Source organism: Maylandia zebra, linkage group LG7 (genome assembly GCF_041146795.1).
Source record: "Maylandia zebra isolate NMK-2024a linkage group LG7, Mzebra_GT3a, whole genome shotgun sequence".
In the NCBI taxonomy this organism is placed as follows: Eukaryota; Metazoa; Chordata; class Actinopteri; order Cichliformes; family Cichlidae; genus Maylandia; species Maylandia zebra.
In genome coordinates this window covers 46525354-46553259 of record NC_135173.1, presented here as the reverse complement: position 1 = coordinate 46553259, position 27906 = coordinate 46525354, and the positions used below count along the sequence as shown (strand labels likewise).

The 27906-nt window shown below is 40.5% G+C and overlaps 2 protein-coding genes across 4 annotated transcripts; both read left to right on the top strand.

Moving 5' to 3' along the window:
• The first annotated feature begins 919 nt into the window (after positions 1-919).
• arvcfa (ARVCF delta catenin family member a) lies at positions 920-22686 on the top strand. Of its 3 annotated transcripts, none has more exons than XM_004538067.5 (16): positions 920-1192; positions 9003-9179; positions 9797-10413; positions 11748-12226; positions 12299-12482; positions 12582-12699; positions 14286-14451; positions 15244-15261; positions 15388-15459; positions 16271-16398; positions 17716-17866; positions 17952-18144; positions 18406-18517; positions 18848-18935; positions 19992-20071; positions 21752-22686. In XM_004538067.5, the coding sequence occupies exons 1-16, from the start codon at positions 1172-1174 to the stop codon at positions 21842-21844; spliced, it is 2697 nt and encodes an 898-aa protein (XP_004538124.1). In that variant the 5' UTR covers positions 920-1171; the 3' UTR covers positions 21845-22686. The 3 variants fall into 3 exon arrangements, with proteins under 3 accessions (XP_004538124.1, XP_012774421.1, XP_004538125.1); XM_012918967.3 differs by lacking the exon at positions 920-1192 and adding an exon at positions 1301-1442; XM_004538068.4 differs by lacking the exons at positions 920-1192; positions 15388-15459 and adding an exon at positions 1302-1442.
• Positions 22687-24199: 1513 nt separating this feature from the next.
• LOC101480225 (bone morphogenetic protein 10-like) lies at positions 24200-27055 on the top strand. Its single transcript, XM_004538070.4, has 2 exons — positions 24200-24659; positions 24906-27055. The coding sequence occupies exons 1-2, from the start codon at positions 24332-24334 to the stop codon at positions 25952-25954; spliced, it is 1377 nt and encodes a 458-aa protein (XP_004538127.1). The 5' UTR covers positions 24200-24331; the 3' UTR covers positions 25955-27055.
• The last annotated feature ends 851 nt before the right edge of the window (positions 27056-27906 follow it).

The following is a 27906-nucleotide window of genomic DNA, read 5'->3' as shown; positions in this document are numbered from 1 at the left end:
CAGTACAAGTGGTCTGGTGGAAAATTGGAAGATGTCCTGGACTGCTTTTTTTTTTTTTTCATCTGAGAAAGTAAGTAAGACAGAGGACTTTATCATGATCTAGTCGAGTGGTGGATTATGCCTCAGATCAGCTGTGATATTCACAAAGGACATCTGCAATGAGTAACTCAAAATTTTATGGCGATGACACCTAAAAAAGGTGCAGCATTTACCTCACCTGCTGTTTTAGTGTGCTTTTTCTTTTTTTTTGTGGGGGGGAGGGGGGGGGGGGCATATAAACTAAATGATAATGAATTGAGCAGGTAAAGAATGGGGTGGCTTTGCTGGCAGACAGTGATAGGCTGTGAAAAGGGGCTTGATTTGTTTGTTTCACTTTTCTGAGCTAATCTTTTAGTTCACTAATCACGGAGCCTGTTCCTCTGTCCAGTGCTGCATGCAGTGTTTAGCCATGCTACCATCCCTCCACTGCTCAAATCCCCCTTGTTCCTTGTTATGCTGCACATGGGTGACATAGTACTGAACTAGTGCGGGCTGCTCTGCTCCAGCTGCATCAGCTTGTGAGCCCACAGGGAATGGTGTGTAGCTGCATGTGTGTGCATAATACACACTTGTAAGTGTGAGTGCATGTGTGTACACGTGTTTCCTTGGACCAGAGCTGGCAGAAAATATTGGGGAGAGCACAGGGATTGCGGGGCTCTGCACTTACCTAAGCTCGGCATCACACAGTTGATTCAGCACCTCGCTAATAGCACACACATTAACTGCAGTACAGATCAGAGGAGGAGTGCAGTAATGAGAGAGAGCCCCGCGTTCATTCTCGCTCAGAGCATGTGTGCGTGCATTTGTGTGTGTGTGTGTGAGAGAGAGAGCGCATGCGAGGGAACGTCTGTGTTGAGCAAATGTGTGCATGGTGCGTCTAGTGTGTGTTTGTGAGAGAAAGAGTAATAGAGGCAGAGAGAGGGAGAGCGGGAGGGAGAGAGGGAGAGAGAGAGAGAGAGAGCGCGCGGACGTGTGTTAGTGCAAGCAGGGAGGAAGGATGGCTGCTCATGTCTGAACTGCCTCAGATGCTGAAAGAGAGTCAAGGCAATATTCAGCAGAGGCAGAGAAACAGAAGTCTCACTGGGGGACGCATCTTGTTCATCATTTGTGGGGAAGCAGAAAAGGTTTGGCAATGCCTGCTGAAGTGAAAGAGGTAAGTGTGTGTGGTGGAATGGCTCTATTTGCTCTGTACCCTCCCTCTTTTTTTTTTTTGGCCCATCAGTTTTTTTTCTTCCTGCAGAGAGAAAACTGTAGCAATCCACAGCTTTGCATTCTGCCTCTGTCATGATGAATGAAAGAGGCATCAGTAGCTTCACCTCCTTACCTCTCGCTGCTGGTCGGTGCGGTCTCCTTGCGTGCATGGGGACATGACGCTAAGGTCTTCATCAAGTGTGCGCATGTTTGTGAGTGTGCTCGTGTGAACATGCATGCTTTTTTTTGTTGTTGTAGGCAATATCATGAGGAGGATCATATCTGATTGCATTAAGAGGAAAGGTTGTTCCTCTTGAGGGGTGTGGGGGGTGGCGGGGGGGGGGGGGGGGGGGGGGGGGGAGTGATGCTGGACACACTCTGCTAAGTGCATTGCCATGATGTACTGTATCAGTGAGACATTAAATCTGACCATGCAGCATTTAACTATTTGAGGATCAGCCTGTGATCAGGAGTGAAATCTGGCTTCTGATGGAAATGTTGAGGAAGAATTTCCTCTCCCCATTTTTTTCACTCTGGATTGTCATTTTGAATCAGTATTTCTTTCAAACAGAGAAGCGTGGCTACATCAAGCTTAAACATGATGCATTGCATAATGGCCCTTCTGCAGGAAACTGGCCACAAATAAGAGGAGTTTATTAAAGCGTCTGCCATTTCAGTGCAATTATTCTGCACATTTGCGCTTAAGCATCACTGATTCAACAGATAGTAGAGGGCAGATGAGTTGTGACAAAGTTGTGACTAATGTCTTCTGACATCAGCAGGCTGATGTCATGTTTTATTATCCCGTGGCAGCATTACTGTTTCAATCCTCCGTTCGGATAAAGACAAGCTGTCTGTTTAAGCAAATTTATACCTCAGTTTGATCACTCCTAAATGACTTTGACCCTCACATGTAAATGCAATCAAGAATGCCTGTTGTTCTTTTTTTGAAATAGACCTGAGACCAGATTGAATCATGGCTTGTGTCTGTCATGCCCTTGAGCTGGTCACCAAAATCTGAACTTAGTCAGCATTAGATCAGCCTCTTCCTCCCAAAATAAAACCCTGAGTGCTGCTGCTGCTGCTGGCCTCGATTCTGAGAGTTGATGGGAACAAGATTCTAATCATGTCATTCTGTCCCTGCACCACTGCACCTAACATCTATATACTATAACTCGTTTTTTCCCCCTTTAAATCTCAGTCGGATTCAGAATCATCATCTTGACCTATTTGGTTCTGCGAGCATACTTAGTGATGGTGCAGTGAGTTATTTAAATGAGCTTTGACTCACAGGGGCCTGGCCTTCCCTGGAGCTTGAATCAGACAGAGACAGCACACAGGCCACTGTCCAGCCTATTAACATCCTGCAAATCCTTAATCAAGCCTTCTGTAGAGGACAGTAGTACCCCTTCTGTCTTTTGGCCAGGCCTTCATTTAATGCTGCCTAACAATATCCAATCAGCCTCCCCCAGAGGTGTTCAGGCTAGGATCATCCCCTCACTGCCAGTTTCTCCTGGGTGACCCTTTCATCTCCACTCCCCACTGACACATTTTGCACATGGATATGAGGGGCTCTTGTGAGGTGAGGTGTTTGAAAGCGAATCAGGCTCTCTTTCGCCCTCTCCACACATTCAGTTAGCTGCTCACTGCAGCCTGATTTAATGCAGTGGGTTTTAGTTCTCGCCTCTTGTTCAGTTTAATGCCGCAGCCTCAGAAAGAGGAAAGCTTGGGGAGATTTAACAGTTTATTTTGTTTTATCTCAGTATATTGTGCATGTGCCGTTGAGTGATCACGGGGAAAATTGATTTCGATTAGTCGGAGGACTTGTTGAGGATGGTTCACTGATGATGCAGTTGAATGATTTTTTTCATTATAAAAGATTTTAATTGTACTCTACTGTTTTGATTGGGCACTTTCATTATTGCCTGTATAATTTTAACTCTTCACTCAGAGGGTCTTGAAGACTCAAGGATGTACATTAGCCATTTATTACAATGAGCAGAGCCGTTAATCAAATTTCTGCAGACACATACTGAAATAAATGTGAAGTTTAAAGTCAGCTGAAAATGTGTTTACAGTCAAAAAGTTCCTCCAGTTATTTCTCAGACCAAGATGTTCAATAATTAATCCACTCTGCTTAATGAAACCAGTTTTGTTAAATTGGAGAGGAAATTTAACTTCTGCCTGAAATAAACAAGATTAAATTATGGAAATATCCACATTTTGTACCAGAGCAGTAGCACAGCTCAGGGCTCAGAGATGCTAAACCACGTTTCACCGATTTGTTTTAAGTAATTAACTGTCTGAGACTCGTACAGTGCCATTACAGTGTCGCTCTGCTCAGAGTTTTGCTAATGGGCCATTTCAAGAAATTCTTACTTAACACATTGTGAATAAGGTAGATACAGTTTTTAACAACACAGAGGAACCAGTATTACCTGCATGATGTTTCAGCCAGTGGAGCTGATCTGATGCATACTTAATTCTGGGGAACTCAGCATTATCCCATCCACTTCAGTTTGCAAGCACCGAAGATGGGGCAGTAATAAATATACAGTGCTGTAAAAAAGCTTTTTGCCCCCTTCCTCATTTTCTGATTTATTTATTTGCTGCATATTTCTCACACTTTCAAGATTCAGAATATCATAGAAAAAATAGTTAAGAATACATTTAGTCTAATTAACATTAGACTAAAATAACTTTAGTAAGCTCTTGGACTGATGGCTGGTGATTCTCCTTCAGGATTTCCTGGTAGAGAGAAAAATTCATGGGTCCATCAATTATAGTATATTATCCAGATCCTGAAGCACCAACACAGCCCTAGACCATCACTGTATATTATTTTTAATATTTTCAAATCAGTCTTGGGGATCATCAAGATGTTTTTTGGAAAATTTGGGACAAACCTTTGTGATCTTTTTGGTCAGCAGTGGTTTCTCCTTGAAACTCTTCCATGGATCCCACTTTTCCTCAGTCTCTTTCTTATTGCTGAATCATTAACTCTGAACTTAGCCAATGTGAGCGAGGCCTAGATGTTATTCTGGGTTCTTCTGTGACCTCCTGGATGAGCTGTCCTGGAGTCATTTTGGTAGGCTGGCCACTCCTAGAAAAGTTCACAACTTGTTTTTTCCATTTTTTTGATTACGGCTTTGATTAGGTGGTTCGGGAAGTCCCAAAGCCTTAGAAATGGCTTTGCAACGCTTTCTAGACTGATAGATGTCACGACTTTGTTTCCTAGCGGCTCTTTGGTTTCTTTAGATTGTGTTTCCCCAGGTTATCTTTGTCTAATAATAAAAATAGTCTGATGATCTGAAACATTTGAGTGTGACTAGTATGCGAAAAACTAAGAAATCAAGGGCAAATACTTTTTCACAGCACTCTATCTTTGCTTAGTCTTTGAAAGCTTCCTTGTAAAATGACTGTCAAATATATATTTTTTTAATATTGAAAGATAATTTAGCTCCCTGAAGTCATAATGTTTTAAGTTTTCACAAGTGCTGAGAAAGTTGGCTGATAACTTTATCAGTTTAAATAAGGGGAATAGTTTCTCAATTTTAACAGGAATTGAGTGTGAAAGTTCAGGAATTGCCTATTACGGCTAAAACAAATGGAAGCACACTCCAGTGCACATAAGTAAGAAAGCAATTATGCATATATCCAGGGATTCTAGATATTTTTGATTAGATTACAAGATGGCAGAAACAAGCCAACTGATTCTGTATTGTGCACTCTAGTATGTATATAAGGCTTCCTTTTAGGGTTCCTTATTATGTCGCTACGTTTCTTTTACTTTCTCTCTCTCTCTCTTTTGTGCATGATGGGCATGATCATGGACAGAACTGCCCTGAACCAGCTTGAGTCATTGTTTTCCCAGTGGACATTTTGCCCAATTAGATTACAGTTCACAAAAAAGCTCATACACAGAGAGATTGTTGTGTTTTTTTTCCTCCAGACTTATATTATTATTATTTATATTAGTCTAATTTAAAAAGTGAGTATATTTTTCATCAGGAATTCACAGTTTGTGTTTTGAATTACATAAATTACATGATAATTGAAAGGAGATGAGCTCTCAGCACTGACTCTGCTCACAACCCAACATTAAGTGCAGCTTCCTTATTATGTGCAATTGCTTTAATGACACAGTATGCTATCATAATGTTGTTTACTAAATTGCAATGTCCCTTTTAATGTATTGTAAGAATTATGTACATTAGAGCATGGACAGCAATATATTTCTCAATTTTAGGCAGTTGGATTTAATTATATACTATCAAATATGTATATGTAAATATATCCTATATATTCTTATGCATACGGTTGAATTTTGGTCAGACGTCTACACACTGTCGTCATGGGCATGAGTGTCATGATAATTTGGGGTGTTAAATGATATCTTCAAGTTGTTCCTTTTCCAGGGTGGAATGACAGCACATATCTTTAATCACTTTACAATACAAGAATAGGCTGCACAAGTGCACAAGGTTCTAAGTCTTTTAAATGGACAAGGCCAGGGCTTATTAAATTCTCATTAGTGATCATGATTTTCATGAGTGAGTTTCTCTTTGCCAGCATAAAAATGATTTGTTTGATAGCTCTCACTGGACTGACCAATAATCAGAACAATGAGAAATCCCAAGGAACTCAGTGAAGATCTAAGATGAAAAACTGGAGATTTATGCAAGTTAGGAAGGAGCCATTTCTAAAAAACTGCTTATTCCAAGATCGTTAGTGCAGACAATTGTACTTAAAACATTTGGATGTGTCACCACTTTCCCAAGGTCTGGAAGAAGACCCATCTAAGGAAATTGGTTAGATGTTCAGGAATAGCCAAGACTCAAGTGAAGTTTTATGGTCAAGAGACAATGGATGAGCTATTTGACAAGACGTATATTTGGAGGAGTACAGATGAAGCTTTCAAACCTAAAAACACGATACTAGCTGACAAACATGGTGGTGAGAGCCTTATACTGTTGGACAGTTTTGATCCCAGTGGACTAGGACTATCTCCAAATTCTTCAACTTCACCTTAAACCAACAGCTAGATAGCTAATAGCACTTTAGTTTGGTGTTCCAGCAGGAAACGATCCTCCCAAAAAACAGGCTTTGGAATAGATAGAGCAGGTTAGCATAAAGCTCTGGAATAGCCTTGTCAAAGTCTTGACCTCAACCTGTCATAAGGAGTGTGAAGGTGGAGAAAGCAGACTTCGAGGACTTAACTAAAACAAAGTGGAGCTTTTATTGGGGCTGAGGCAGGAAATTCACATGGCTAGAGTCCAGATATTGGAATAATGATGTGGAGGACACACAACAGTATGACACGACAAGGAACTAAGGAAAACTGAGGGCTTATATACACACACAAGGTAATTAGGGAGAGAAGACACAGATGAGAAAAAGAAGACACAGGTGAACAGAATCAGGTGGTACAGCAATATAAAGATAAGACAGGAAATGCACAAACAAGATAACATTGAAAACACTGGGTCCTAGGCCCAGGGACCCAACCACAGTAAGTACTAAACACCAAGTGATTAAAGATGGAGAGCTGACAAAAAGACATAGGAAAGACATGATAATTAGAACTCAAGAACCAAAATATAACCTTCCAAAAAAACAAACAAACTATAAACTCCAGCACATAATCCAAAACAGGATCTTTACCAGGTTTGCACACAGAGTAGCTGGTATTTTGGCCCATTCCTCCATGCAGATCTTCTCGAGAGCAGTGATGTTTTGGGGCTGTCGCCGAGCAACACGGACTTTCAACTCCCGCCACAGATTTTCTATGGGGTTGAGGTCTGGAGACTGGCTAGGCCACTCCAGGACTTTCAAATGCTTCTTACGGAGCCACTCCTTTGTTGCCCGGGCGGTGTGTTTTGGATCATTGTCATGTTGGAAGACCCAGCCTCGTTTCATCTTCAAAGTTCTCACTGATGGAAGGAGGTTTTGGCTCAAAATCTCACGATACATGGCCCCATTCATTCTGTCCTTAACACGGATCAGTCGTCCTGTCCCCTTGGCAGAAAAACAGCCCCATAGCATGATGTTTCCACCCCCATGCTTCACAGTAGGTATGGTGTTCTTGGGATGCAACTCAGTATTCTTCTTCCTCCAAACACGACGAGTTGAGTTTATACCAAAAAGTTCTACTTTGGTTTCATCTGACCACATGACATTCTCCCAATCCTCTGCTGTATCATCCATGTGCTCTCTGGCAAACTTCAGACGGGCCTGGACATGCACTGGCTTCAGCAGCGGAACACGTCTGGCACTGCGGGATTTGATTCCCTGCCGTTGTAGTGTGTTACTGATGGTGACCTTTGTTACTTTGGTCCCAGCTCTCTGCAGGTCATTCACCAGGTCCCCCCGTGTGGTTCTGGGATCTTTGCTCACCATTCTCATGATCATTTTGACCCCACGGGATGAGATCTTGCGTGGAGCCCCAGATCGAGGGAGATTATCAGTGGTCTTGTATGTCTTCCATTTTCTGATGATTGCTCCCACAGTTGATTTTTTTCACACCAAGCTGCTTGCCTATTGTAGATTCACTCTTCCCAGTCTGGTGCAGGTCTACAATACTTTTCCTGGTGTCCTTCGAAAGCTCTTTGGTCTTGGCCATGGCGGAGTTTGGAGTCTGACTGTTTGAGGCTGTGGACAGGTGTCTTTTATACAGATGATGAGTTCAAACAGGTGCCATTCATACAGGTAACGAGTGGGGGACAGAAAAGCTTCTTACAGAAGACGTTACAGGTCTGTGAGAGCCAGAGATTTTCCTTGTTTGAGGTGACCAAATACTTATTTTCCACCCTGATTTACGAATAAATTCTTTACAAATCCTACCATGTGGATTCATGGATTTTTTTTTCACATTCTGTCTCTCACAGTTGAAGTGTACCTCTGGTGCAAATTACTGACCTCTGTCATCATTTTAAGTGGGGGAACTTGCACAATTGGTGGCTGACTAAATACTTTTTTGCCCCACTGTATCATGCTGGTGGTTGATGTTTCAATAGAGTCACATTTCAAATTAGGTAGTGTGTAGTGCTAACCAGTGCACCACTGTCGCACTTAATTATCTTAAAAGCAAGTGGGGGAACTTGCACAATCGGTGGCTGACTAAATACTTTTTTGCCCCACTGTAAATGAATTCTAACACAATTCTGCCAAGAAGAGAGTGATCAAACATCCACCTAGAACGATCCCAGAAGCTTGTCGTTAGCTGCCAAAAGCATCTGGTTGAAGTGCAACTTATTAAGGACAATTTGGTCTGGATGTACTACAGTTGCACTGTAGTACATACTTTTGATTGATTGGCAAGTATGTATGATTTTAAGCTTTATGGATTCCACAGAAACTTCTGCACTTAATTCTTGTTTTTTTAGCATGACATTTGTCTATGATGAGTGTATTTAAGCTTTTGACCACAACTATATATAAAGATAGAATGCGCTATAGTTAGTATAGTGACAAAGCAAAATGATGGGCAATTGTTTAACAATTCATAAAACAGCCACTGCCTGGCTCCCCACCATCATCTGCTCAGCTGTGTTGATACACTGCTGCATGTGCTGCTGGACAAACTGTTTCACAAAACCTATTCTAAATTACTTTTTCTGAATAATGTTATGTATTTTTCCCCCATTTTTCATATTAATCAATGCATTTCCTAGTAACGCTGACTAATTGATTGGGTCGGGTTGTACACAATACACACCATTAATGTGATCACTGACAAAGCTTTACGTGGTTCTTTTTTTTAAATTATTTAGGAGCAGAGTGCAGAGGGGCCTCCTCCACTGTCTTTGTCCCAGGAAGCCAAAGAAGGAGCTCTGGATAACCCATCAGCCAGTGACGAACTGGACACGCCCACTTCCATTGCCTCTGTGATGACCTCGACCAATGAAAGCTCCACAGAAACCGACACCCCACAGCAGACAGACACTGAGGTTAATGACTTTAAGGTCACACTTTGCCACCACCTGGTAACTTAATGCACCTTGTTAATGTAGATTTTGATTGATTGGCAAGTCCACAGACTTAAAAGGTGTATTAATCATTGGTCATTGAATTGAATATGGTTAGTTTAATTTGACAATAAGTTATCGTACACTGTACAATCCAAGAGTTAAAGTAAAAATCAATTTACTACACCAGACAATTAAATTTCCAGCAATTGACTCTGCTTCCAAACAGTGGCTGGGCCTCAACTTCTTTTGCTGGATTCCAATCTGAACTCATTTTCAAATAAGGGGAATTCATTATCCTTTGGCAGAAACAAAGAAGTCATTATTTACTGTAGGCTCACTAAGCCAGGGATGTGCTAAAAAGATGATGATTGATCATCACTATAAGAAATGGGATATGCCGTAGAGTTAAAAACAAAATGATTAACACACTGCAGGTAACAGAAACAATTTTGTGCAACTGCAGTACATCCAGACCAAATACCTCCCGATGTCACTGTAAACATCAGTTTTCTGGGATTAAAAGGAAAGAGAGAAAAGTGGGAAGATTAACACAGATTCTGAAAAGACTGGGATAACAGCCGCGTCTATCTTTGTAGGAGTCCAAGGCTGTGGAACAAGAGGGTGAAAAGGCCACGAGTGAGACCCAAGAATCTACAGAGATACAGCAGGAGAACCTGCAGACATCAGCCTCACCTGATCTCACATCACCATCAGTGGTTCGAGATGACGCTACCACTGAACAACCTACTCCTGAAACAAGCACTCAGCCCTCTGAGGCTGTTACACCAACCACAACAACCATCAGCACTACCATGGCACCCCCACAACCCCAGCTGATAGTGCAGCCTTCTGAGCCTCAGTCAGCTAACCCAGACAGTCAGAGCGCAGTGTACGCCCTACCTGATGCCTACAGAGGTATCGGTGGTGACTTATGTGCAGGATATGGAAGCCTGTCCCGAATTAACCTCCATGGCTACTGGTCCGCCAAAAACTTCCAGTCAGGGGCTCACTACACCTTACCCTTCCTCAGAGACAGCTACGCCTCTGCAGGCCTGAGCAGCCAGCCAGAACAGGACGGCCACAGTGAACGGGGAGAAAACCCTGTGGATATGAAGACCAACCACCCACCTCTAAATTACCCAACACTGGGGGGAATCCACCAGTTTAGGCCAATCACCACCATGGAGCTTCTCAGGGAGCCCTCGAGAACCAGGTAGGTAATGATACATTAGATGACATGTTACGGATCCCACAGTGTGTTTCTATTTTTGCATTGTGGCCTACAGATGGGGACAAATACAGATCAGTCCTTATGTAGATAATTTGAGGGGAGAATTTGTAATTTGTAATATGTTCGTGTTGGTTTGTCAGTCAGTCTCTACACTATAGAGGTGAAGATTTAACAGGACATTCTTAAGTGAAGCAGTTGAGCGGGTTTGGTGTGGAGTGAGTTTATTTAGGGCAATTTATGTGTGTGTTTTGAGGAGGGGCTAGTCGGAGGTGAAGGAGCAGTTTGGTTTATTGAAATATCAAGAAGGTCTCTGGTAAAGAGTTCACCTTTTACAAATGGCCTCTACAAACTGAAGCTAATCTGAAAAGCCAGTTGACCTTTGACATTCATAGCAAGCATATATCCACACTACAACTGATTAGTTTTTCTAGCATGATTAAAGCAAAAGGTTATTGACACGTTTTCTAGAAAAATTCCTGACAATTTCCGAAAAAAATATTATAAATCTCACAACCTAACATTTTAAATATGTACGTCTAATCTTTTATCAATGATAATACTATATACTAAATTATTTACCTGCACAAACATCCAGATTCTGTCTTTGCTCCAGTCTCGAGTCAGCCTGGATAATAGAAAGACAGATGGACAGCAGTTAAGTAGCAGCTGGTATCAATCGGTGATGGCAGCCTGCTGCAAAGTTGATAAATAAGGAGGTTTCACCTGTTATTGGCTGCCAGAAGCTTTTCCTTCGCTCGCGCAGACAGACAGAACTGTTTACCAAAGATACAACACTTGTAAATTTACTGAAGCTCAATCTATTAGACACAGTGATTGTAATGTGAATCTGCTTAATTAAGGCTGTTGAATTTTAAAGAATATGATACTTTTTGGGAAATGGTTCACTTTCTTGTTGAGAATATGCAGACGAAAGATGGCACCTCACATACAGTACTATGAGTCTGAAGCTATGTGATTGTTAGCATAGCTAAGCATAAATTCTGTATGCAGGAGCAAAGAGATAACCTGGCTTTTGTTCAAAGATGAAAAAAAAAAGCTAAAGTTTTAAATTTGTGACCACTACACAATCAAAAGGCACAAGCAAATTTAGGCACATTGTTTATTAAGCTACAGAGGAAGAGGTAAGCAGCTACTGGCTAATTTTGGTACTGGTACTAGCTAAAAAAACGCTTATTAATAATCTCCACTTTTAGCAAGGAAGTAAACACATGTTCCAGATGACTTGATAAATGAGATGTATTTTTTATCAATCCTGATACACACATGAATGTGTGTGTGTAAATCTGTCTCTATAGAAGTGGCTACGACGACGCCTTCATGGCACAGCTGGAGGGGAACCTGAATCCTTTCTTTCAGGCCATGTGTCGAGCGCAGACCCTGCAGTTACCCCACAAACGAAGCAGCATGGTCAGCCTGGACAGTATCCGAAGAGACCCGCGTTGGAGAGATCCCAACCTGCATGAGGTGATCTCCATGCTCAGCCACCCAATGGACCCGGTCAAGTCCAACGCAGCAGCCTATCTGCAGCACCTGTGTTATGAGAATGACCGAATAAAGCAAGAGGTCCGCCACCTGAATGGAGTGCCAATTCTGGTGGGACTATTAGACCATCCTAAGGCAGAAGTCCACCGCAAGGCCTGCGGTGCACTGCGCAACATATCTTTCGGGAAAGACCACAATAATAAGATGGCCATCAAGAACTGTGATGGAATCCAAGCTTTAGTTAGGCTGTTGAGGAAGACCAGCAGCATGGAGGTCAAAGAGTTAGTGACAGGTATTGCTGATTTTTTTTAAAGCTACTTCTTCAACTTTATTCTTTATTCATAATTGTATTCTATCACTGCAGGCACCCTGTGGAACCTCTCATCACACGAGCCACTAAAGATGATGGTAATCAACCACGGACTTCAAACACTGACTGATGAAATCATCATCCCACACTCAGGCTGGAAGAGAGACTTAGTAGACCCCTCGAAACTGCAGAGCGCCGAGTGGACCACAGTCTTCAAGAACACCTCTGGGTGTCTGAGGTAACCCTGCCGGCCGTTGTGGAACATATGACAAACAGCCGGTAAAAGCTCACTTGTGATGGAGTTTGTGCAGCTTTGCAAACAAAGTTGTTTCTGCAGGAACGTCAGCTCAGATGGGGCCGAGGCTCGACAGAGACTGAGAGAGTGTGAGGGGTTGGTGGCTGCGCTCCTTCATGCCCTTCAGTCAGCTGTTGTCAACAAGGACACAGACAATAAGGTCGCTGCAGTCACTACTCTTATTTCAAGTTTAAGAATAAATAAAAATCTAAATGTAGCTTCTAATGATGACAATTATTTCTCAAAGCTGCAGAGAAATGTAACCATGCTTAAAATTGTGACATCATAACTGGTGATGCTGGTGACTCCTAATATACAACAGTGTAGCTGCATATTTGTGACATTATCACTGACTGCATGTTTATACACCATATAGTTTTTTACCTTAATAACCCCTATAGCTACTTACACCTCTACTATACAGTCATATACATTTTTATCAACCACTGTTTATCAACCCTTTAACAAAGTAGTGAGGTACTTATAATTGTGAATCCAAACAGGTCTGTGGGAGTCACTTGATGGAATGATTAATTGCTTGTATCGCTCTTGGGATGAAAAGATGTACTGGACATGCCCAACAAACGTGCCCGACAGATGAACTTCAGTAACTCTTCAACACTACGAGTCATGCTCCAAACTTATTTAAAATGGCCTTTAGTATTGTTGCAATTCATTTTACCCAGCTGACCTGTCAGTGCTTGGGCCAGTTTGGTAAACTTCACATTTACTCCACCATTTGGACACAGAACCTAAACGTCTCAGCCATGTACCCAAGAAATGTAACTAAATATTGAACTATTTTTTCCACAGCTCTCCCAATCTTTGTACAGTTTTAGCCGCATAATTTTGACTTTTAAATTCTATGCCCTTTTCCTTTTAAAACGACTTTTCATGACTTTTAGCAGTAGAATAAACATAGCTATCTATAGTGTTCATTTATAAAATATTTATCTACTACTTGACTATTACAGTTAGTAAAGTATTTTGAGTTATTTTGAACCTGCACAGCACAACAAGTACACCATGGGTATAAATACCCCTCTTTATGAAATGCCCATAAAACTTAACAAGGGGGATTTCAAGTGCTGCTCTAAACAACAGTTTGTAGAAATTCCACTTAGGGAAAACTGTTTGTGTTGCTCTCAGTTTGTTCGTTTCAGTGTCAGTGGACAGGTGATGGATGGGGTATATCGGGATGTATTGCTCCGGGCCACAGATTTTTTTTTCTCTGATCCTGCTATTGGGAGACCGGAGCATAAAATCTTTAAACCCCGGTCATGTTGGCTTATTACTTGAGCTCATTGTTTAGGGGTAAAAAATGCTTTATTAGTGTCTGTCTTTCTAATTAAACCCGTGTTTAGTCTCTCTTACTGTTTAAGTGGAAGTTCTGCTTTTATTTTATTTTTTTTAAATGTTCTGTCTTTTAGAGTTTAGGGATGGTTTGTGAGTATATTTATTGAAGTACTTTAACTATAAAGTACTTGAAATAGAAAATCCACTGAAAGTCAAGTTGCTTTAGTCTCAAATTTAAGTTAATATTGGAAACAGCACCAGATTCAGACGGTTATTAAACGTCATCAAATCTAGGTATGGATGAGGTTCTTCAAAGCTCTTGAGATTTTCTCAAAATTCTCCTTTTTATAAGGAGACTCTAATCTAATGTCTCTGATGTGGTATTTAAAGAATTATTTTTCTATACATCCTTTTTTAAACTGCAATCTTTCATCACTGCTCTTCACGTAGTCGGTGGAGAACTGCGTCTGCATCCTTCGGAACCTGTCCTATCACGTTCACAAAGAAATACCCGGAGTGGAGCGATTTCAGGAGCCCCACGGAAATCATCTCATGAGATCCATCGGGCATCCAAAGAAAAATGAAACGGACTGTTTTTCAGGAAAAAGACCCAAAGGTTGGTAAGATACATCATAGCATGTGTGACTCAAAACTAGGACTCTATATGCTGTATACAAGGTGAAAATGTCTAAAACATATCCGCAGTAATTTTATGAGGGATGGACAGTTTACTATCAAAATGTTTATTCTCTTCTTCCTCCCTTTTCAGTGCTTGGCACACATTTTCTGTACTAATATTCAGCGGGATACATTTTGTTTGTTCACACTTTACAGCTGTAATCTCTGACCAGATCGTTCGTTTTGCCTTTTTTGCTGTTAGGCCTCACATTTCTTTATTATCCCTTTATGCCTCTCAGAGTCTGAATATTTCATATTCCTGCAGACAGAGGAGCTGATAATAGATTTTACTTTTTGGCTGGAATGCAAGGTTCAGAAATTGGAAAACGCCTAGATATGTTTTGTTACATCAGTTATGCAATTTTTGCACCATGCCACTGATGCAACAATAAGGACAGCAAAGGCTGGACCATTATTTTTAACATTATATACCTAAATAAAAATTAGACATGTTGCTGAGAATTAATAGGCTGCAGCACTCTGTGGAGAAGGAAACAACTTAATGGGGAACCATTAGGGTTTGAGTTAACAGTGATTTAAAGTTTTATGGTTCTCAGCAATGCTAAAGCTGACAAATACCCCTGTGAGCAAAACATTAGCCTGATGAGTTGCTCAGTGTCTCGCTACACGGAGGAGCCATGTGTTTTCTGCTGATGTGTCCGTTTTTGCGGCATAATTACATTGTTCTGACATTGTTCTTTCTTCTTTCCCTTCAAATCACATTAATCAGAAGAGTGGTTCAATCAAGGTCAGTCTGCTTATTCCTCCAGAATCTTTCCGTAGCGGTGATGTTGTGATACCATGATCAATTTGTTGACATTATCTCTGACTAAAAACCGGTGTTTGTGTGCATGTGTGTATCTGTGATGTGCAGGTTGGAAAAATGGATTTATGGACAGAAAATACAGTACATTGGATTTGCCAAAATGTACAGAGCTAATGAAAGGTATCCAATAATACAGTAATAAGCCTCACACTGCACTTTAAATACAACAAAAGTAGAGTACCTTTGCATCAGGCTTACTGTAAATAGCTGAAAGGTAACTGTATTGAGAAGGACTTCCACTGTCTATCATTATTATCAGTCATCAGTACCTGCTTTCTGCGTTACATTATTTGCTGTGCGAGCATGATTTTGGCATGGCCTCAAAGAGAATTCATTGAAATGCAAAGCCACACATCAGCACCTTTGCCACTTGTAGAAAATTTCATTACTAAAACAAAATAGCCCATCAACTCAAAGACTGAACGTTTTATCTGGCGTTTGCTCAAAACACTGGATGACCCACATGTCTTTATGTGGTATTGTATAAGATAAAAAAAAGAGAAAAGAACAGAAATCGCTATTGTACCGTATGCTTGAATACTGTATATGTGGATCTGGCTGTCATTAGGAAAGAGATCAGAGAACAGCTTATGCCTCCCACGCTGCAGTCTGTGAATGCAAATCAGAATGACAAGCATGTTATGGTTCAGGGTCAGCTTTATTATACTTGTCAGGCATCCAGCAGCCTCCGCTCCCCTGGCTTAGTACAGAAAAAAAAGTCTCTGCAGTAGGGAGTCAGCTGGAGTAGTAATTTTCTACCACACTCTTCCATTAAACAATATATATTTAGCCCCTGACCTACCAACCTGCTGACCTGAACTGACCTACATAGACAAACGTCTTGAACACAAACATATATTTGCAAACTGGTTTAGGATCTTCTTCTTCTTTTTGTTTTTTAGAGTAATATTTCTCTGACTTTGTGTTCAAGGGTTGGAGCTGCTGTACCAGCCGGAGGTGGTGAGGCTTTACCTCTCTCTTCTCACCTGCAGTCACAACCACAACACCCTGGAGGCAGCTGCAGGAGCGCTGCAGAACCTCGCTGCGGGACACTGGGCTGTGAGTAGATAGAAGAGTTATCTCTTATACGCACAACTACCTGGGTTGCTGTTGTGAAGTGTTTAAACTTTAAATGAATGCAGTTTTAATGTGACACTTGCTTTGATTATACTCTCTATTGTTATAGAGAAGCTATAAAGAATATAGCTAAAGAAGAGCCTTAAAAAGGGGTGTTGAAGAGGTTGGCACTGTCGCTTCGCAGCAAGACAGCTCTTGGTTCATATCCCAGCTGGAACCTTTCTGTGTGGAGTTTGCTCTCCATTGTGCATGCTCCAAAGACATGCATGTTAGGTTGATTTGTGTGCTGTGGATCTGGGTTAGATGAAGTACTGCGTGACTGTAATGCTTCAAACGTGACTTGCTGTCTGAAATGCTTTGAGTGGTCAGTAAGATTACAAAGTCACTAAATAAATGCACGTGTATTAGGAGAAGAGAAGAAGATGCTTAAAATAAAGTTCTATCCTAAAGAAATACCGTAAGTGAATTAAACTGGAGCGATCGATTTACCCTCTATTCCAATCACTGCAGCAATCACAATCAAAAGAGACAACCTCTTCAAGTCCTTCCTTGGGAATATGCGAAGCTTTCTTTTCTTGACTGGTTGGCTTTGTTTTTTCAGGCGACATCATTACGCAGCTTACTCTCTAGTCTGACCGTGTCATCGGCATCCAAAATAGCTTTTGCCGCTGTGTCCCCCCCCCCCCCCCAAGTGGGTCCATAGGTCTTCTAACTAATGTGCTTTGTAACATATAGTGCACCATGAATGTCACTACCATTTAAGAAGAAGGCCGCTCCAAAAATAAAATGACTTTTTTTTTTTTTTTTTTTTACAGCTAATCATGTCAAAAGAGAGCAGATAAAAGTGCATAATTGGATTTCTTATTCATTTATGTATTTATTTTTAGATTTTACCAGTGTAGTGGTTGGCACATTCGCCTAACCATGTTGATCCCAGCTGGAGATGCAAATCCCTTCAGGAAGGGCATCCAGTGTAAAACATTTGCCAAATCATGTATGTGGAGCTACCCGCTGTGGTGACCCCCTTGTGAAGGGAGCAGCCAAAGCTGTATTCTACCTTACAGTTTCAAAATTTATACACTTAAAAATCTGGTTAAACCCATTCAGTTTATACCAAGCATATTTTCCTTATTCAGTCATTATTTGAATAAACAAACATTTATTTTTTATATTTCAGTGGAATTTCACTGGAAAATATTGCTTCATGTTTATGAGGGCTAAGAATTAAGACTGACCAAACAATCAAAAACCACGACGTCTTCCCTCTGCTATTTTTCATTTCTGTGTTTCCATCTGAAGTGGTCCAGCTATATCCGGGCGACAGTGAGAAAAGAGAAAGGTCTGCCTATTCTGGTCGAGCTCCTGCGCTCAGACGTGGACAAAGCTGTGCGAGCTGTGGCCATTGCTCTTCGCAACCTGGCTATGGACAGAAGAAACAAAGATTTAATAGGTACAGGTTTCTAACGCCTGTATACGTTTGGCTCTATTCGCATAGCCGAGCTAACATTTTCATCTTTGTCTGTCTCTGGTTGCAGGGAACTATGCTCTGAGGGACCTCGTCGGTAATCTGCCGTGTGGGCAGCAGCATCCAGCGAAGAATCTCGAGGGGGATACGGTGGTGTCCATACTGAACACGATTCACGAGATCATCACAGATAACCCAGAGAACGCGCGGCTGCTCATTCAGGGTCATGCTGTGCAGAAGCTGGTGGCCATCAATAAGTCAAGGTTAAAAACCGAATCTTATACATCTACACATTTTTAAATATATAAGCTTAAATAATAAAAAAAGGCTGATCAACTAACATTTTTATAGATAAAACAGAAAAAAGATAGTATCATCGTAGTTTTATTGGCCGTAATAGACTTCTGCCTCAGTGCATCGTCTCGCCGTGTTCCAGTGCATTTAGAGTTTAATCATTGAGACGTTACTGTCTTAGAGATTTCCTCTGCTTTTTTTATACAATATCTAATATGATCCGTTGTCAGCCAATCAGCGCGGGAGACAAAGGCAGCCTCCCATGTGCTTCAGACAATATGGGCCTACAAGGACTTGAGAAACACTCTGAACAAAGCCGGCTGGAACAAGAGCCACTTTAAGGTATCTGTGTTGATTTTGTGCCAATTTAAAACTTCAAGAAAAGATTGATTTTATCACAAGCATGATCATTCAGACCTTTTTACACATGGCAATGCATGCTGCCAAATAGTTATAAGGAAGAAACAAGAAGATCTGTGTGGAAAAAAAGTAAAGAAAGAAAGGTTGAGAGTGTATTTTTGGCCTTGATTTATATGCAGAAAAGCAGTGTTTATAGTAAGCTTTAAGCCACTTAGCAGAGGATTTCAGTGTCGTGCCACTTTATAAAATTAGAACATCACAAAAAGCAAACCATCTGTCATCCAGTAATGTTACGTTTGTCGTCCTTCAAAGCCCACAACTACCGGAGTGCCAAAAAAACCCAAGAGCGGAAAGCAAGGAAGTGATGACATCACTTTGCCTCTCATGGACAAAACTCAAGGTCAGAAAATTGCAGCGTGCATTCCTTCAGTGAATTTTTATTAAATCATCATCTAAATGAGAAAAGTGTCCTCTAGCTCTGGGAGTAAAAAAGCTGTCAAACACACTGAGGTTCTTCTCATGTCACGGACAAAGACATAACATTCGCAGTCCTGGACTACATTCTTCTTAAACACTGCCCCCAAACCAGTGATGTGCCGCCAAGGTTATCAGTGCACAGACTCGGCTTATTAGCCTGAACAGTCTCTCCTGGAGGCAGGACAGGCTCATGCATCACCAGTCACATTTGATTTCAGAAGGACACCCACTTTCCCACGTCAAGAGCGACCTCTAGCTTCCCCTTAAACAGGTTTACTCTGTTCTCTCTCAGGGCTGTTTTGCAAAACATAAACACCACTTAAACATCCTTTAGGGGTTGGTGAAGGGTGGAGGATTTTGGGCAATCTTCTCAGTGAATGATTGCATTTAAATGTTTTTCTCTGAGCTTTTTGGTTTTAAATGGCACAAAGCAAATTTGTAAGGTAAAAGTTACACACCTTTTAGCGTGTATGTGCCCCCCCCCCCCCAAACACATACTAAATAAATGAATAACATGCATAGAAATTGACATGAATATAGTTTATCTTAATTGCTTATTAGTAAAAAAATCCTGTTGAGTGAAGATTTATGCATTTAAGATGGGATTTTTTAGATTAAGACTGCCACACACTGACTGAAAACGTGTCTGATTAATGGTTATAGATTTTTAGGCTACTCATAAACTCTTATTATCACATCATCATGTCTAAGTGTGCAATTATCTTCACTTTAGTGGCCCCCAAAATGTCTAAGGTGAGGTTAAATTCTAGTGTTTGTGTAATAGCCTTGTCCTTGTTACTACTGGGAGAGGCTCGAGCCCCTCAGTGACCCTGGAGTGGAATAAAATGGATAGATGGTGTTATTGTAATGCTCACAGCACCATAATGATTACAGCTGTCACTGGAGATGCAAAACGAAGCTGATCAGTATCAGTTTCAAGAAATGATACTATTGATATAATAGGATTTTTCTCTTGCAGATGTTTATTCAAGTTTGGAGCCAAATGATAGAATTGGAGATGGAAAGGCGCCCATTGTTGTGGAAAGAGACACTCTTCAGGTAATCCGGCTTTTTAACATTTAACACTGACTTTGCTTGGACCCTTCTGGTGCTAAATAGATGTAGTATTGTGCAGAAGTCTTGAGTAACCTGTTAATTTCATTATATTTTGCTTCCAAAGAGCCACAGGGGTCTTGAGCAATAGTTCTCTGGGCTTTCCGAAGGGCCTTCATAGTTTTTCTTTGGACATTGGCTGCTTTCTCACTCGTTTCTAGTCCAGTCCTTGTACCTGACCATTTTCACAAGGTTTTTATTTGGCCCTTCATCAGAAATGGTCTCTATGGAAGGATAACTGTCAGGATGCTTTTCTTAAGGAAGGGAAACAATGAAGTATTTCCCAACTACAGAAAAGTAGTTGGGGAAACAGAAACAGTTGCCTGAAAGTCAGTGGAAACAGAAGTTATGGAGTCTCAACTCTGAATTGGAAATTTCGGTTTCATCTAGCCAACACACTCGCAACGCAGTAAAAACACATACGTGCATAGAAAAACAACAACAATGACACCCTATCAGTCGTGGATTGGCCACCCCAGAGCCCCGACATCAACGTTATTGAAGTTTGATCTATCTGACAGAGAACAGAACAAAAGGCAGCTAACATCCGAAGAAGAGCTTTAAATGATACTGGGCTGTGCATCTTTACAGGATAACAGTGCACAAAGCCTAAATGTTTAAGTTCTACTCATTTTAATGCTTTCATTTAATGCTTTTCTGATGCTTTAAAGAAAAAAGCATTATTAAAACCTTGCTCTGGATGCAGGTTCGGTTTTTCCATTTTTTGAGAACTATGTGAGTCCTGTAGTTACTAATCAGTTATTAAATCAGTTATGCGAATGTTATGTCTTTGAGCCCTGCTCTCATTCTCAGGGTAGCTGATGAAATGTTTAATAAAGCGAAAAAGAGAAGGATATATCATCATAGTTTGAAAAAAGACACGAAAATAAATTCAGGTTACTCGAGTCAGGTGCACACAGTCAGTTTTATTGTGATAAACTGTTTATGGAGATTACAGTAGGAACAATATATGACAACCAACCAGTTTACAGCACCTTACAGTAAATCTTGTATTCAACAGAGCACAGTGCAGTCATTTTTCTTTTACAGTAAGAAACTTTCACAAATGCACTTTGGACATTTTAGGAAGAATCTCATCAGGATAGTTTATATAGTTGTCCTTTCTCACATGTAACACACAGCTTCATGGACATTCATACTCCTTGAAATGCTGTTTGTGCTCAATCGGCCGTTTGCATAGACCATTCAGGAGGCTGACCACGTGACAATATAAAATATGTCTGCAGTAATTGCACATTGGCACACTCCAATATCACATTATTTTTTATTATTAGGTAGCTGACAGGTTAAAGACGTGCTAATGTTTGAGATCTCAGCACCAGACATTTGCATTCTCGTGTGCACTTTCTGTCATGTGATGCCTGGAAGCCTTCTGGGCTGTGGGCTGGGCTACTTGTGTGAACGGTGCTTTATGCAGTCAGTGCACTGAAAAAAACAAAACAAACGGTTGCAGCTGAAAACTGACAAATATATCTGCCATTTTACTGTAATTTAACAGAGTAACTGCTACAGCATGTAGGATTAGCAGATTGAAACTTGGTTACAGAATTTTGTTTTGAAGGATTTCTTTCTTGTGGCTTGTTTTTCTCATGCAAATCGGCCTAGGCGATAAGTGAAAGAAAGCACTTCATCAGAGCTGGCAGGCCTGCTGTGGGCCTCATGGATAACAAACCTCCACCACTGGACTCCTGGGTGTAAACGTAACAGCACGGCCAATCAAACCAGTCAAATCCTGCAGAGACATTTTCCACTGAGGATACCTGGACTCGTGCCACCTGAACATTCTTGTACAGAGAAACAAACAGATCCACTTAAAAATGATTTCCTTTGTTTACATAATAATAATAAGATGTGCCAAACGCCTACATGTATCCTTGTTTATTTGCTGATAGATTTTATGGCTTTTCGGGATGCTATAGGTGTACTGGATTCCTGAAATTTACGAGGGATTAAGTATGACATATGAAATAGCCCAAATATGCAAACTGCGGTGAATCATAACTCCAAAGAATATGACATGTGCAATTTGTATTTTACTCCTTAGCTACAGTATACTTCTTGTTTCTCAAGCTATTCAATTCTAAAATAATGTGGATTTGATGTTGTTCACATCAGTAGGTTTTGGGGTTACAATAGATTCTGATCTAAGTTCATTTCCGAACTATTTTTGTTAAGTGTTTGAGACATGTAGGAGGATTAAGGCTATCACTGTCCTAACCATCAAAAATATACTTGGAATTTTGTTTTTCTCGATTAATCTGAGTAAACTGTATGGCTATTTGCCAATCTCTGTGTCTCTATTCCATTTGTTTCATGAGAGGAAAAATGGGATTGTACATGTGTAACAAAGGACTGTTAATATTCTAAATTTAGGCATTTATATTGTAATGTTTATTGTAATACTCATGTTATTAATTAAAAGTTATTTATGTGTATTAGCAAAGACCAGTAAGCGATCCTACATTCAATACAACTCTGCTTTGCAGTGTTCCTTTTTGCATTGCGATGTTGAATGAAAATGAAAATAAATTATGTGCATAATTTCTCATTTCTGCTTTTCTTTTTATTTTCCAGACTGAAGTTTATGCCGTGTTCTGTTTTATCAGTGTGCACCTGTTAGATTAAACACCTCCCACTAGTCAGACAGATTTTTTTCCCGAATGCTTAAACAGTGATTATTGAAGCCGTCTTTCTGAAAGCATTCACACTATGACACTAATTTGTTTACCAAGCATGCCGAAACTGAATGCTCATTGTCTGCTTTGCACTCAGTTTGCAATTTTGCGACACTCTTTTCTACAGAACTTTGAACACAGCAGCACTCCAGGCGACGCTTATAATCTGCCTCAAGATATCATTACATATGATGGGAATGACATTTGGCTTTGGTTTTCCTTGAGGAAAGCTAGGAGAATAATTTAAGCAAGAAAAGAGTGCCTATAGTTTCAAAGATAGTGTCAAAGACATCAAAGATTATTTAAACAAGCCCATTAATAGCTGTATTAGACAGGTAACAGATGAAAGTAATATATAATATAGACATTAGTCTTTAAAATATCTCATAAACCAGCCTACATACAAACAGTATTTTGAATTTTTTCACATGTGTTCCGGAGCAGGGCTAATTCACAAAACTACTCCGCTGTGGATACAAAAATCAAATAAAACCATGCACAAAAAGGATTATGATTTCATCACCCTTGTAAAAATGTTTAATCTTATTTAAAAGGGCAAATCAAAATTGAGACATTTTGTGAAGATTGCAAACCATAAAATGCTGATACTTTTTATTTAATATTAATAACAATAATCGAATTTATATATAGGTGCCTTTCACCACACTCAAGGACACCTTACAAGGACTTCAAGAACAAAATCACAGCACAGATAAAATAACAGTAGGAAGACACAATAAAAATAACTGTCAATACATCAGTCAATTTGTAATCTATTACCTGCATTTAGTGGGTCACAGTCATGTTGAGATCAGTCTCAACATCAGGCAGGAAGTGGGGATAAAAACTCTCAAAGGCAAAAACTGAAGTCATTTCCAGTATATTTTATTTTTAATTCGTTTTGCAAGTGCAGTCAAAGTCAAATTCCACTTTTCTCTTACTTCTGCAATACGTACAGAATGTACAACGAATTGAAATGTTTCATGCAACCCAGGGGGTAAAGCTTGAATAAATAAATACAAGACATCTATGAGATTATAATAAGTATCAAGTATAAATATGGGTTGCGTCAGTTATATGAAAGCCTATGTGCTATATGTAAAATTCAATTTGTGGTTAAAAAATATGCAAAACCACCCAAATCACACGGAAGATTATTTGATTTCAAAATGGAACATTCTGCTCTGATTTTACAACTTTTTTTGGCCTAAATTCACTGCATGTAAATGAGAATATCAGTGGACTAAATGTCATAAGATCCTTGTGCAGAGAGAGAGGGCAGCCCATGCTTTAGCGATCTCCAAACATGCACAGCACATTGGTCAGCACAGCCCTGCCCTCAGAACCTAACCACCAGCTCAACAAGGGCAAAGCTGTTTTCCCTTTGTCCCCAACTGCAACCTGTTGGCCTTTAACAGAGAAACCTCTGGAACAAGGTGTTTTCTCCAAAGGCTCTCATCTTCCTTTCTGATGTCTACTCTTTGGAATTAAGCATTTCCTCCATTCAGCCATGATCACTTCACTTTTCTCCAACCTTGGGTTTATCTACTTGCTTCTGGTGATCATTCATCTGAGCTTGAGCAGTCCTATCAACCCCGCTGAGAACCATCACAGGGCATCACTTGGTAGTGTTGTGGTTGATAATCCACTGGTTGATGCACGGGACTTTCTAAGCCAGTTTCTGTCTACGCTGAACCTCACAAAGCTGAGGCCCCAGACCCGGCAAATTGCTGCTCACAAAGAGCCGCCAGAGTACATGCTTGAGCTGTACAACCGATTTGCTAATGACCGGACTGCTGTGCCATCAGCCAACATTGTGCGCAGCTTCAATAATGAAGGTACAAGCTTCTAAATATTACCACTTACATTTTTTCTTTCTGCACACTCTTGTCACGTTTAATGTTGTGTTCAGGAATTTAAATTATTCAACAGTTTGACTTATGGAGGAGAAAGTGATGTACTGTAAATGCTAATTATCATTGTTTTATTTCATCCTGACAGTTTATGAGTGAGAGTGCCTTAAGTCTGATCACGCACATTCATACAAAAAGTTTGAAGCACGCTTTTTCATCCTTTAATTTCAGATTCATCCCCCTACGGTATAACACCCAGGGGTATAAGGATATATCCCTTGCTGTTTAATATCTCCTTGCCTCACCACGAACGAATAACATTAGCTGAACTTCGACTTTTCACTTTGGTCTGGAAGGCCCAAAGACCATCTGCTGGCTTTGATTGCAAGGTGACAATTTACAAAATACATGAGGGAGTTGTTTGGACTAAAGAGGTGGGGAAAGAAGGAAGAAGGAGGGGTAAAGAGGAGGTGTTGGAGATGAAGGATCTGGAGGAACTGGTGACAAAGCATATCCATGCAAAAGATAATAGCTGGGTGTCATTTGAACTGACGCATGTGGTTACACTCTGGTGGAAGTCAGGGTGTGCAACTCACAGACTCGAGGTTCATCTTGCATGTATGGGGTCAGAGGATGAAGGGGCCACACAAGAGGCCACAGAGGAGGCAGAAACCTTGGTGGACATTGACAGGAGCTTGGACGGGAAACAAAATACAATAATGATTGTGTTCTCAGATGATCAGAGCAGAGACCGCAAACAGGACAAACAAGAGCTCATCCAAATGATTAACCACGAGAATGACCTTCCTGAGAACATGGGCAGGGGCCAAGAACCCTTCTGGGAGCATGTTAATCACAAGAACAGCCATGCTAAACAGGACGAGCTAAACCAGCAGTCTCTCATGCGACCGCGGTCCAACCTTATCTATGACGCACCTCCTCGAATCCGTCGCAATGTTAAGAGCGAGTCATGCAAAAGAACACCTCTCTTTGTGGATTTTAAAGACATTGGCTGGGATTCATGGATCATCCAACCTCTGGGCTACGAAGCGTACAAGTGCAATGGCGTATGCAACCCGCCTATGACTTCTGAGGTCTCCCCCACCAAACATGCCATAGTGCAGACGCTGCTGAGTATAAAGAATCCAGATAGAGCACCGCGTGCCTGCTGTGTACCCACAAAGTTGGAGCCAATCTCACTACTTTATCACGATAATGGTGCGATTACTTTCAACCACAAGTATGAAGGAATGGTGGTGGCAGAGTGTGGCTGCAGATAGTCCTCAGAGTATTACTTATTACTAAGACTGTGTTGTGATGGATCTAAAAGTCATCATCTTAGAAACATCTCTATCTATCTATCTATCTATCTATCTATCTATCTATCTATCTATCTATCTATCTATCTATCTATCTATCTATCTATCTATCTATCTATCTATCTATCTATCTATCTATCTATCTATCTATCTATCTATCTATCTATCTATCTATCTATCTATCTATCTATCTATCTATCTATCTATCTATCTAAGATCTTATGCATTGGTGTGTAAAAAGCACAGGTCAGGACTTAGTTGTAAATTAGAAATGAACACATGATGTAAATTTGCAATTGTATAAAGATAAATCAATAATCCTTATATTAATGTAGACTATAAGCCTTTCGATATAATGCTGCAAATCATTAACCACAAACATCTATTAGTCAAAACAAGAGAGAGGAAATGATTGTCTGACAGCAAATATCTGAAAATCAAAGTATAAATGTTGTTCCCGTCTCATGCCACATCATGAGGAGTGAGCCAAAAAGCTAAATAATGCAGATAACAGCAATAACCTTCTGAATATTTTGGGATTCTTAGAGAAATTAAACAAAAAACTTCCTTTGTAAGTCTCCACATTTTCTTCAATATCTATATTTATTTCAATAATTTATACATATTTTATGCACTACATAAACTGTAATGCGTATTTTTTTAAATTATGAAAAGCCTTATGTGTTATTTGAATAGCAATCCTGCTGAAATGCTTTATATTGAGATATTCAGCCACAAATTTCTAAATGACATAATTTACTTCTTTGCCCTGTGGCATGTTGGAGCCAGCCAGATGATTTAAAGACTGGCATTTTTTCTCCTATTTGCTTGCCATACTTGCAGAAAATGTATTTTCGATGGCTTTTGACCAGGAGAGGATTTTACGGTATGTTGGAGCTCTTCGGGGGCTTCTTGTCTGAAAAATGTTATTTCTCTTGCTTAATCTTGCAGTCGACTGCTGTGAAATCATGCTTTATACCAACCATTCATATCTTGCTCTTTGGCTTTCGACATAAATGCTAATACGGTTGGGAAAAAATAAATAAAATATCTGAAAACAAATATGTTCACTGAGCAGTTTTTGAGCTTGTGCAACATATTTCATTGTCAGGTAATCACCGCACTCCCCATCAGTCAGCCGTAATCCCCGTCCCTCTAGCGCCACATGCCTGGCGGGCCTCACTCTGCCTGCTTCCATACCAGAGTGATAAAGAGGTGTCAGAGCCTGGAGTCTTGTAGGCCATCACTCAGGATGAGACGCCACTCCAAGTGGTAGCATTTGTGAGAAGGTGGTGTCAGATTCCTGGTCTCGAGCGCCAGCTTGTCCTAATGACAATTCTGCCATCAGGTTCCCTGCTGCCCTCTGAACCCTCCCACTTCCCTTTTTTGACACTGGCATGCTTACACTCTTATCAAGGCCAAGGCAACGGTACAAATGGAAAAAATACATGTCACATCATCACCTAGCTTTTGCTGTTAACAGTCGGAAGTAGATAACAATAATGGAATAACACTGTGGAACTTAATAGGATCCTCACGCAATGAACAGATTTACATGGGCCAAGTGTGCAGGGCAGAGATACGGACCGGCAGTGAATGGATTAATTTATCATTGTGGAACTTACAGTATTTAAAATGGATGTGAGAAATATTTTATTTTACAGTTTTTCTCAGTCGCTTTGGTGCTTTTCTCACATCACTATTAACATTTGCACAGCAGTTAGTGTAGTTCTCAAAACAATTAGTGCAAACTGCAAAACCTAGTGGATAACCTGCAAAAGCAGGTCACTTGCTCAAAATCGATGATCCATTCCTCAAAAGCAAGTATTCATGTCGATGAAACTGTCAGTGTCATCAAAATGAGAAGTCTTGACACCATCTTGATGAACAAGATAATCAAATGGCTTTGTCAT

Excerpts from the sequence above, each read along its gene's own strand:
- arvcfa (XM_012918967.3), top strand. The coding sequence starts at position 1,407 with ATGACGCTAAGGTCTTCATCAAGTGTGCGCATGTTT. Across the intron at positions 15,460-16,270 it reads ATGTACAGAGCTAATGAAAG|GGTTGGAGCTGCTGTACCAG; the intron begins GTATCCAATAAT and ends TTTGTGTTCAAG. Across the intron at positions 18,936-19,991 it reads TCTCATGGACAAAACTCAAG|ATGTTTATTCAAGTTTGGAG; the intron begins GTCAGAAAATTG and ends TTTCTCTTGCAG.
- LOC101480225 (XM_004538070.4), top strand. The coding sequence starts at position 24,332 with ATGATCACTTCACTTTTCTCCAACCTTGGGTTTATCTACTTGCTTCTG. Across the intron at positions 24,660-24,905 it reads GCGCAGCTTCAATAATGAAG|ATTCATCCCCCTACGGTATA; the intron begins GTACAAGCTTCT and ends CTTTAATTTCAG.